This window comes from Pectinophora gossypiella, chromosome 27 (genome assembly GCF_024362695.1).
Source record: "Pectinophora gossypiella chromosome 27, ilPecGoss1.1, whole genome shotgun sequence".
Classification (NCBI taxonomy): Eukaryota; Metazoa; Arthropoda; class Insecta; order Lepidoptera; family Gelechiidae; genus Pectinophora; species Pectinophora gossypiella.
In genome coordinates, this window is record NC_065430.1 from 5,711,460 (window position 1) to 5,723,973 (window position 12,514).

Here is a 12,514-nt window from a genome sequence, read left to right on the forward strand (position 1 = left end):
TATGGATGGATAGGGAGATCGGGCCTTAAACCATCACGCGGGCCCAGTGCGGATTGGTGGTTATTAACGACTGCTAATGCAGCCGGGACCAACGGCTTAACATGCCTTCCGAAGCACTCGTGATGAAAACTTTTTTTTGTCACCGATCCTATGGCCGGCCTTTGAGCGAGTTGCTTAACTTCAACAATCGCAGACCGAGCGCGTTTACCGCTGCGCCACCGAGCTCCTCATGATAATAATATAGAGAAAATGGGATCGAAAATGTCTGTCCGAGACTTGAACCCGCAGCTCTCTTGTTAAGCACCACAACATCAGTCTATACTGAGAGATTTTCCAGGCTACGTTCGCCATAAACAATATAAATGGCGCTATAAACATTTTCCTTCGTTTAACCTTCTAATTTCATGGATAACAGACCTGTGCATCTTTTTTCTATTTTTTTTTTGTTTGGGTTTGTATGATGACCCTTGTTATTACACCTAGGCACAACAAATCTTCCACTCAAAGTTCTTTATTTGTAAGAATATAGGTACAAAATGATCTTATAGCTAGGATGTCCGCCGTATTCGACCTTATAATTCAGGTATACAAATTAAAATCATTAATCAACTACTCATTATTATTCTAATCAAAATAAAGTGAAGCAATATAGGTAGCAACATAATTCTATACGAATTTGATCCAAATATCAAACAAGTTTTTTAGGAGTGTGGGGTATGAGTGTGTGGGGGTGTGGTAGAGTCAACAAATTCATTTCATATTTTTTTAATAAACATATAATAGATACATAAGATGATTAGATGTAACTTGACTTGATGATGTTGTATGATGGAAGATGATAGGATGTGAGGTGATGAGTACATCCTGAAGATTGCAGTCTGAGGACAGACCTGGTGGTCAGGACGGCCGAATGTGGGGTATGAGTGTGTGTATGTGTTTGAAGTGTAAGAGAGTAAGATGATGGTAAGATAAAGGAGAAGGAATGAGACGGAATTGAAAGACAGAGAAACAGGATATGCGAGGAACAGATGTACGAGAAGGAGGGAAGATACGAGCGAAGACGGAAGGAACTGAATATAGCGGAAGAGTGAGAGGTAAGGAGTGAAAGGGAGGGGAGATTAAGAGAGATGGCGGAAGTATCTGCGCGTGGTATTAGGAACTGTTTTTTCTAAAGGAGTAATGAGAAAATAAGTAACACGTTTAAACTGAACAATGCCATCTATATTGTTTTTTTGGAACGTAGCCTGGAAAGACCCTCAGTATATCGACAGCTATGCCCATTAGCCGTATATCCTGCGATATATAACGCGCTAAGCTGTGCAGAGTCTACTGGTACCTATATCGTCATTCATCATGATACTAATATTGTTTTAAAAATTTTTTACACGCATTCATATTGGCGACGAGGTAATATTAAATAAATATACTTTTGTAGAGTAATAGAGTGGCGTTTGATGTGTTTGGTGTTTTTTTTTTATAAACATATTTTAATAAATACACTCACTGCATGACATAAAAAACTATTATATTATATTTAGTATAACATATAAACAGCCTATATGTACAGGGTATATGTACAGAGATGATTTAGACCATGATTCCGGGTTGACATCAAGTGGAATTTTCCGTCTCAAAAGTATACAACTTGACCTAATTTAAAAAAACTAAAAAAAAAATCCTGAATTTTGCAATGGGAAATTCCACTTGATATTAAACTCAGAATCATGGTCACAATCATTCCTTGAAGTTTTCGTCGATGTCACTAACGAGGATCAATTTGCCCAAGAATCCCAAGATATTATACTATGTGAATTTTCTTTTTCCATAATGATTATTTTTTTTATATAATTTTGCCGATTTATTGGGAAATGTTGTTGAGAATTAGCAATTTACCGTTGCGCGAATCGGCACAGTTGCGTACCCACAGACAACTAAATTGTTTTTATCTCCACAGGTCTTCTGCGCTACAAAGTGGACTTCCAATCTATGCAACTGGACGACGAGGAGATCGACAACCTGTACGACATTGACGACTACTAAGCGTGTCAGTGTCGGCCAACGTGGATCGATGTCGGCCAACGTGGATCGGTGTCGGCCAATATGGATCGGTGTCGGCCATAATGGATCGGTGTCGGCCAACGTGGATCGGTGTCGGCCAACGTGGATCGGTGTTGGTCAATATGGATCGGTGTCGGTCAACGTGGATCGGTGTCGGCCAACATGGACCATCGGTGTTGGCCAACATGGATCGGTGTCGCCCAACGTGGATCGGTGTCGGTCAATATGGATCGGTGTCGGCCAACGTGGATCGGTGTCGGCCAACATGGATCATCGGTGTTGGCCAACATGGATCGGTGTCGCCCAACGTGGATCGGTGTCGGTCAATATGGATCGGTGTCGGCCAACATGGATCGGTGTCGGCCACCGTTGGCATACATTGCGGTATTACTTTCTCGGATAAAGAAATAATGTTAGAAGTGGTACTGTGAATGGACTATTTTTAAACACAACACGTTCTGACGGGGTTTCCAGTTTTCCAAAAGTACGCAAGAATACTAGTGGGTTGGGTCAGTGGGCGAAACCGGTCCAAGAACCTCCACCGATGAGACTTGCGTGTAATGAAAGCTTATGCTTTCCCCATGATTCTGACCAATTCTATCAGATTCTGTTCCGGGGTTCTTTTTCTGCGGTCAAGTTTGTCCTGACTAAAATCGCCGTTGCTGAATAACAAAGTTTACATAAATAATTATGTATCATAGGGAAACGGGAAAAAAGCATAAACTTTCATCACAACAGAGTCTCATCAGTGGAGGTTCTTGGACCCAAGTTCCATACATTTTTGCCCATTGTCATTGCTATTAAATTCCATCATAATTTGTATATCGAAAGGGCTACTTCCAATGTTATTTCGCATCCAGCATGTTGGGTAACCAATTACGGTGTTTATCCAACATGCTGGGTTAGGTCAGGTGGCTGTCATCTCAGTCAGTCTGACATGTCGGGTCATCGACCCATTTTTGTATCGTGTTAATAACAATATATGAAATTTTGTTAAATGAGTATTGAAATTCATTGTTTAAGAATTTGTCGGTTAATAAAACATCACGTCTGCATCCTCAGGGGGTAGGCAGTGGTATACATATCTACTCGCCAGCTCGCAGGAAACTGTTTAAGCCGGCTAAGTAGAATTAATGTGAACGTGAATGTCGATTCAAACAAAAACTACATTTTTAATTTAGTCTGTTTTCCACCTAGCTCTATCTCCTTCGTACACCCGTCGTAAGAAGAGGACAGCGTTATTTTCAGAGCTATAAGACTGAAATAAAATTAAGTTTTGGAAATATAAGAACAAGGTACTGGTCGTTTTAAATTTACGCGGTTATTATCATAATTAAAACACATAATAACGGGTTCTTACCGCGTTTAAAATAGGGACATGAGACGATATTTCGACACTGTTGCAAGTACCATGATCACGGGATGACTGATGAGATTGGAGTGGAGTAGGTAGATCCATAATTTTCTACGGGCAGACATATCTGTCTACCCTCTTTCTTTGCCGCTTGTTTATGTATTTGATATCGGAATGTTCGAAACCATCTGAACTCGCACCAAACTTACTACGACAAACCGCACTCACTGTGTCCTCACGTTTTGTCACCACAAATTATGGATCTACCTACTCCACTCCAATCTCATCAGTCATCCCGTGATCATGGCACTTGCAACAGTGTCGTAATATCGGCAGTGTCATATACCTATTTTAAACGCGTTAAGAACCCGTTATTATGTGTTTTAATTAGGAACTTGTCGTCGGCATTCGTCCACGCGGGACGGTGGGCCAAATTTGGAACATCTCAACTCTTCGTGACAATGAATTATTTCATAATGATTTTACATTAAAATGAAAAGGTTATAACACGATACAAAACCTAGGTGAATAATGAATACGCGTCTCAGTTGGAACCTTGTCACAATTGTCATCGGCCATTGTCTTGTAGGCGCTTTTGTCGTGCGAGGTCGATGACCGACTGCACCAATGCCGTCAAGATGGTTCTATGAAGGGATGTTTCCTATTGAAACTCAAAAATCATTGTACCAAGGTCCGTCTAAATTAACCCGGTCGGGAATCGAACTCACGTGCGGTGGTAAGATGTCTTTAGCGTATAGTGGTGCTGATACCAGTACACACCATCTAATTTTATTTCAAGTTATATCTGTCATTTTCTTATCCGCCGAAAAGGAAAGGGACGGGTAATCGACAGGCATAATATTTAATGAACACACGTCAAGTTTAGGCAGGAATTTTAAAAGCTATCCCTAATTTAATATTGTCCAATATCCCGGCAGAATTAAGTTGACAGCACACGTCAAACGGATTGCATATGACTGACATGTCTATTTCATTCGCCCGGGTTATTCTTTGATTCTAAAATTATCGGTTGTCAGTCATCCGTCCCTTTCCGTTTCGGCGGATAAGAAAATGACGGGTATAACTTAAAATAAAATTAGGAGGTGTCTACAGGAATCCGGGACATTGTTATAAATGTTACCATGTCATCGCTCACCAACAGATGACATAATCAAACACAAAACTATAAAAAACATGGCCGGTAAGTTGGATGGCCACAGTTGATGGGGTTGGTCATTGACCCCACAAGCGCGATAGACGATGGTCGATGACTTCAATTTTCGAACATTATAAATTAGCTAATCCGACCAAGAACTGATATTGTAGACTTAATTAGACAAGGTTCTATCGCGACACATATCGCACGTTACGTTTAAGGCATATACGAACATAAACCCTTGGATCAAATGGTGCGAATTTTGAAGGTTAAGGTTGTAATCACAGGCAGCACCTCATAGCACCTTCCTATGCATCTTATCCTTCTTCCCCGTAAGCACGCGACTCTTTATCGCCGCGACAGAGATCATCTGTCTCTTTCTGTGCTGTACTGTGAGAGAGTGACGGGTGACGTATGTCGAGGCGAGAAAGAGTCGCGCGCTTACGGTGCTAAGCCCGCTGTTACTAAGAATCGTCATTTGCTAGAACGAGAAAAAGGGACCGCACGCTATCGCCTTGTCACTTTTTCTCACTCACGGAAAAATCCACTTGATATTAAATTCAAATTCAATTTAAAAATATCTTTATTCAATAGGTAACATGGTTACACTTTGAACCGTCAATTTTTACATAACGAACGTCTCATCCGCCTAAAACTACTGCAGCTTCTCACAACCTGAAGCTAAAGAAACTGCAAGAAAAACCTCGGCACAGGGCCCTAGACGTTCTTTTAAAAAAATAAACAATATTTTTATACATTTGAGTAATTTAGCTGCCTAATATCCGTTCTCAGACAGTTAATCCCATGCATTCATATCTTCTAAATAATCACTAACTTTATAATAACCTTTTTTGTAAAGTTACTGTTTAAATACCGTGTTAGTGTGGAAACCTATAATTGGCTCTTTTGTGATTTATATTTATGTTTATACTATTTGATGTAGCTGTTGGTTTTCCTATAAATAAATAAATAAATACTGTCTTAAAACAGTTGAAAGGCAAATTCTGAATGTCAATGGGAATCTTACTGTAAAAACGTATACATTGCCCCTTAACAATCAGGACCCCGATACCGACCCCGCCGGCGTGGTCGACGATTTCCCTCATTCAGCGCTTATCGCTATCGACCCACTAGGGTCGATTAATTCTTTCAAATATTTTTCCTCTCAGACGACGCCCTGAGCCGAGGTTCGCGCCTAACTGGGCACCCCCAGGCCTGTTGTCTTAAACGTTGTACCGGGTGAGAGCCTTCAGCGCTCCCCATTTGTCCGGCCAAGTAGTTAATGCCATCTGCGGCAAATCTACAATAAGTCACGTCAAATATTATTATAAAGCCCCTTAACAAATCATAAAGACCTTTACGAAGCCACTGACAATACCGTAAGCGTGGCCAATTATTGGTTAGCAAAAATTTTGTATCGATCGCCATCGACTCGCAAAGAAGAACAAATCATAATATCCCCCCCCTCAATATTCGGTACGATGTGACTAACACCCTGTATATTCAACCGATATATGCCTTCAATGTAAAATTAGTATGTAATATGTAACTGAATTTTATTTTCCCGAATGTTAAGGATGGGATGTAGGCATACATATTGAGCGCCGTTTATCTTAACTGTTATTACGATACAATACAAAAAGTCAAAAACCCTATTTTTCCTTTATTATTCATTCATTTTACAATTGGGCGGTTTCCTAGGTCAAAGGTAAATTATGAAATTGTGTATATAAAGCGAAAGTTGATGGCTGGCAGAGGAAGACCGAGAAGGACTTACGATGATCAAATTGGAGATGTCCTTAGAAAAGGTTCAATACGATCTACTCCGAACCGGCGTGCGTGTATGAAGCGATTGATGAATGTGGAGGAAGCAAGAGAAGTGTGTCAGGATCGAAGCAAATGGAATTCTATAGTCTCTGCTTACCCCGGTGGGAAATAGGCGTGAGTTTATGTATGTATGAAATTGTGTTTACTAAATAAAAACCTATCTAAAAGTGACAAAAGAGTTTACTTTTTTCTATTTAACTTATATATGAATTTTAATAATGAAAAATGTACTATTTTGTCACGTTTTTCTATTACATCACATGTTTTTTTTTTTCATACAAATTCCATAGTTATCTCGTGTTTTGACGTTTAGTAAAAAGTAACTGATTTGACTAGTTGGAAACTAGCCTATAAGGTGGTGTGTATGGAAATCAGCGCCATTGGTGTTCCAAAATTAAAAAATAAAATTAGGTATTTTATTTGTATAATTCCTGTCGCCTTGTAACGTGCCTTATAAAACACCACGTGTATCTCTTTTAAGTCTATATTAAATATTATTAAATAAAAACCTGTTTACGGATTTTAACGACAACTTTTATTTCATGTCCTGCTTATTACTTAACGTAGTATTATTCCTTATTCTATACTCAAACTTAGTTTACAATTTGGGTTGAATCAAGGAAACGCATTTTCCTATGCGTCCATCCTTTTCCGTCATTAGCTTTCCCTCAATCAGCGCTTATCGCTATCGACCCACTAGGGTCGATTAATCCTTTCAAATTTTTTTGCTTTCAGACGACGCCCTGAGCCGAGGTTCGCGCCCAACTGGGCACCATCAGGCCTGTTGTCTTACGTTGTACCGGATGAGAGCCTTCAGCGCTCCCCATTTTTCCGGCCAAGTAGTTAATGCCATCTGCGGCAAATCTATAGTAAGTCACGTCAAAAAAATAACTTCATTCGCTAGAGCTAGATAATCCCGCACGCAACGGTCGGACCCGCTCTTTATCGCTCTAGCAAATGACGGTTCTCAATGACAAAAAGGATAGAAGGATACGAAAGTGCGATGCGAAGGCAAGATGTAGTTCAAACCCTTACTTATCAGTTAACTGTAATGACATGTTCACACTACTCGAACAATTGCAATTTTAATATTACGTTTAAACCTGTAAAATCGCATTCTGATATCATTTTCTTCAGCAAAACCTCGAAACGGACATGCTAGTTTTATACCAGGTAAAAACTGAGACTAAATTTTTTACCTGGTAAAACCTAAGGCTACAATTTCTTAACTGGTAAAAAAGCGACCACTATTTTTTACAGAGTAATAACTAAGGCTACAATTTCTTAACTGGTAAAAAAGCGACCACTATGTTTACTACAATTTTTGCTACAATTTTTAATAAATTGTTGTTGTTGTCGAGTAGAGACGTGACGCGCAACAACACTAGTTCCTCTGGCGACATGTTGTTGACGGACGTATAGTATATGCGTAGACAGACAACGTTAAACAAAAGTTGCGCGGTAACTTTCAACATATTGGCCAATGTGTCGCGCGCCAAATGTTGCTAAGTGCGGCTTAACACTAGTAAGAACCTGAGGTTTGAGGTCTGCGCCCGAAGCGATATGGTGCGGGGTCGAGAGTTACCGTTCTGTACGTATTATTCTTTGTCAGTAGCCAAGAAAAGTGTACAGGATGGTTAAAATGGCCACATCGAACCAATTCATCTAAAAAAGCAATATTGCAATTTGACATTTGCGCATATAAAAGTAAGTGCGCAATGCAAACAAATGTCAAACAGCAATATTGCTTAGATGAATTGCTTCGATGTGGCCATTTTTGAATTTGCGTTCTAAGTTATCTGTCTTGATCGTCATCGAAGTTGACAGGGAAGTTCCTGAACTGAATATGGTTCTTTTTCCCCTCCTCCCTGCGTTTCTTCATGCCCCCGCGCAGCACGTCCGCCTCAGCTTTCTTTATGATCATGCGGCGCTCTGGTAACAAAGTCTGGAAGGTTAAACGAGACAAGGTCAGACAGACAGCACTGGGGGGTTGAAAAGTCCACATAGAAGCACTTCTAAAAAAGCAATATTGCAATTTGACATTTGCGCATACAAAAGTAAGTCATTATCCCGTTTTTCACAGGGTCCGCTTACCTAACCTCACGATTTGACAGGTCCAGTTTTTTACACAAGCAACCCGTTGCTTGTGTAAAAAACTGTGTCGGACAGGCATGTCCGACCTTCCAACCCGCGAAGGGAAAACCAGCTCTATACAGGTTAGGTCAGATACCGGAAATGCATGTCTTGGGAATGTGGGTTTCCTCACGATGTTTTCCTTCACCACTGAGCACGTGATAATCATTATAATCCAAACATGACTTGGAAATATTGGGTTAGGCCTGTGCTGGATTTGGACCTGCGACCTTAAAGTGAGAGAGGCGTTTTATCAACTGTACACGGCTCATACAAAAGTAAATGCGCAATGCAATTGCTTTTTTAGATTAATTTCTTCTGTATGGCCTTCTGAACCCCTTTTATCGTTCATATACTGGGGAGATTTAGACAACATTGATGTGTCCAACATAAGTACCAGAAGACATGGCTGTATGAGCATAGTTCCCTTTGCCTTGTCCTTCGGGGAAAACAAAAAAAGTAAATCGACAAAAAATACGCAGTTATGATCTTACACCCATATTTATAAATGTACAATTTTACTTTTTGAAACACTATTTAAATGTATTCCCGCCTACCCTACGCTTAACGGCCACCAGGGGAAGCTGGTGCCTGGCGTAGCTGTTAGATTTGGTGCCTACAGTGAAGAACAACTTTCCGTCCCACTTTTTGAGCGCTCATCTTCAATCTACGGTACTTATGTACATCAATGTAAGTACGTCAATAATTTATCTGAGTCCTCCAAAGAACATTTAGCCGCGCCGCGCGGTTTGAGTTTACAGTTCTGTAAGTACCTTCTTATGTAATGTAGGTATATACTTACAAGGTGTTAGTGACATCGTAACGAGTACTGAGAGGGATGATTGTCATTCTTCTGAGTTCTAGAGAGAGAAAATTCATGAAAATTATAGTGTATTTGTTACAATGTCACTTACACCTTGTACAAGTACATACAAATAGCCATACAAGTAGATAAGGTGTTAGTGACATCGTAACAAATACTGAGGGGGATGATTCAGCTCATTATTCTGAGTTAATATCAAGTGGATTTTCCTGTCGGAAAATTCATGATAATTTTAGTGGTTTTTCAAATTATTTTCAGTTCCTTATGCGACGGAAAATTCCACTTGATATCAACTCAGAATTATGGTCTGAATCATCCCTCAAAGTTTTCGTTACGATGTCACTAACACTCTGTATGCGTGTGTTAGACTATTGTTCTAATGATGGTTATTTATTAGAATAGAGATGTGTTGATGTAAAGATCGAACTTTTTTACCAAAATACTTAAGATGAGAATTGAAAATTTACATTTTCTAATGAGTAACTACTATACACTATACGATCTATAACGGTCGGGGTGTCGCAAAAAGGGTCCCATACAAAATTAGGACTTAGAAATTTTTTAACAAAAATCGCCAAAAGTAACATTCGGGATCCGGGGGGATGTGGGAGTATTAGGGTGGGGGGAAACCACGGGTGACCTTAGATGACCTTGGGAGGTCACTGACCTTAAAGTCAAGGTCATTGACCTTATTCCCTTATTTTTCACAAATATAGTGTTGGTCAGACACATCAAAGGTCAAGGTCATTGACCTTAAAGGTCAAGGTCACTTATCCAAAATCAGAAATATTACGATTATATCAACTTTATGCAGTAAAATTTCGATTTCAGTGACCTCAAAGGTCAAGGTCACTTATCCAAAATCAAAAATATTCCCATAATAGGGGAAACCACGGGTGACCTTAGATGACCTTGAGAGATCACTGACCTTAAAGTCAAGATCATTGACCTTATTCCCTTATTCTTCACAGATATAGTGTAGGTCAGACACATCAAAGGTCAAGGTCATAAAGGTCAAGGTCACTTATCCAAAATCAGAAATATTACCATTATATCAACTTTATGCAGTAAACTTTCGATTTCAGTGACCTCAAAGGTCAAGGTCACTTATCCAAAATCAAAAATATTCCCATAATATCAACTTTATGTAGTAAACCTTCAAAATCAGTGACCTTTAAAGGTCTTCACCGCCGCCTCTCGGCCCTTCGGGCCTCGATGGTCACAAGTAACCTAACCCACTCGGCTATATGGCAGGGGGCTCGCTTTGCTCGCCCCCTGCCATACAGCCTTCGTAACCTATATCTACAGTGTCGGGGTGCCGCGAATTTCCGTGCTCGCTTCGCTCGCACCCGTGACTGCTGTCGTTGCGAAACAAATCTTGACCGCCGCCTCTCGGCCCTTCGGGCCTCGATGGTCACAAGTAACTTAACCCACTCGGCTTAATGGCAGGGGGCTCGCTTTGCTCGCCCCCTGCCATACAGCCTTCGTAACCTATATCTACAGTGTCGGGGTGCCGCGAATTTCCGTGCTCGCTTCGCTCGCACCCGTTACCGCGGTCGTTTCGAAGCAGTTTTCGGGCCTTGATCACACAAGCGAGTTGGTGTGGCTGCCGCCGCACTCTCTCTTCGTTCGCTTGATTTTTTTTAGCGACAGGGACAATTTGGCGAGCATCTACAGCCCTGTAGTTTAATCCCGCGCCTTCCTAATCCGGGATATACTCGATGTATATCCCTAAGGAGGCGTCGGAAACGTGCAGCGTCATTGGGGAGTACACGTAAAGTGTTCTGTCTGTACATGTACTCTCCCATGTACCATTTAATTTTCGTGTCGCTGCGACACGTTCTGCAGTGCCGCTTCAATTCCAGCCACTGCCGCTCAATGGTGTTTGTGTGGACTTTTACGTCCACATTCGGAGTGTTTGTAATCGGCACTCCAAGAGCGGCATTAACTGGAATCTGCACTGAGCCATTCACGAACTCCCGACTGTGGTTAACATTGGAATGACCGCGCATACCTAGCCTTAAATGTACTCCTACGTATGACCGATGCATATCGGTCATAACGTAAGAGTCTTGTTCCACATTATTCGCAATAATGCGATCCAATGTGGGGCGAGATTTGTCGGCTATTAATTCAATATGAATTTTTTTTGTGAGGCGACTTATGCAGCCGAAAGCCCACGTCTGACTCCGAAGGATGCGGCCGCGGTGATATTTTCGGGTATAAAGATGGGTTTCATCCATCTCGACCACATCACCAGGGCCCCCAATTTTAAGTCGGTCGTGGGCTTCAGCCACCTCGCAGACCTCACGAAGGAAATGATAGATTTGGATGGCCGCCTTTTTTGTCACCCCCACATCCAGAGCGGCTTGGGTCACCTTATCTCTCCTCAAAAAATGTAAAATTAGCCTTAAGGTGGCTAAAATTGGAATTTGACTTCTTTCAAAGAAGGTGTTTTTGAGAGGAGATAAGATGACCCTGCACGTTCTGACTCCGCACCTCCATCGGAAGCCAATTTTATAAGTCGCGATTAAGTTGCCTCGCCCTACCGCAATTCGGACATCTTGGGGCAGAACGCCGTATTAAAAGCCACGCAAAGGCGGCTTTAATGGCGTCTTGCTCAGTATTAATTGTGGCGCCGAAATTCCATAATGAGAAATTACGGGCCACAATTAAATCCAAATAAGGACGATCGTCCATTTAAAAAAAAAAGAATCAACAATAACAACAACAATAACAGCAATAACAACAATAACAACGACAACAATAACAACAACAATAACAACAACAATAACAGCAATAACAGCAATAACAGCAATAACAGCAATAACAACAATAACAACAATAACAATCGGGAACAACGCAAACAACAGCAATATACCAACAACCACAAGAAACGCACGAATGTTCGGGTACTTTTGAGGATATGGTAAATAATATCATTGCAACTTCGCGCACTTACATCAACTTTTGAATTATCGTGGCAAAAGGATACCTGTAAAAAAAAATTACGCGCGGGCACCCCGCCCGTGGCGGGCACCGAGTGCGGACGTGTTTCGCGGAGCTCCATAGAAAAAATTAAAGATATATTTTAAAATTACATAAAACGCATTTTTTTAAATATCTCGGAAACGGTGCGTCGTAGCGCAAAAATAACAAAAAT

The 12,514-nt window shown here is 40.9% G+C and overlaps 2 protein-coding genes and 1 long non-coding RNA gene across 3 annotated transcripts in view; 2 read left to right on the forward strand and 1 right to left on the reverse strand.

Moving 5' to 3' along the window:
- Window positions 1–2,165, forward strand: part of LOC126378915 (eukaryotic peptide chain release factor subunit 1) — a 32,619-nt gene extending 30,454 nt beyond the window's left edge. The window contains exon 9 of the mRNA XM_050027431.1: window positions 1,955–2,165. Coding sequence (XP_049883388.1) covers window positions 1,955–2,040 — 86 coding nt within the window. The 3' untranslated portion in view covers window positions 2,041–2,165. The remainder of the gene's footprint in view (window positions 1–1,954) is intronic.
- Window positions 1–12,514, reverse strand: part of LOC126378958 (uncharacterized) — a 170,779-nt gene that overhangs the window by 81,158 nt on the left and 77,107 nt on the right. The gene's annotated exons all lie outside the window — the stretch shown is intronic.
- Window positions 2,723–12,514, forward strand: part of LOC126379042 (uncharacterized) — a 106,811-nt gene continuing 97,019 nt past the window's right edge. Inside the window, exon 1 of the long non-coding RNA XR_007568219.1 lies at window positions 2,723–4,515. This is a non-coding gene — a long non-coding RNA (uncharacterized LOC126379042). The remainder of the gene's footprint in view (window positions 4,516–12,514) is intronic.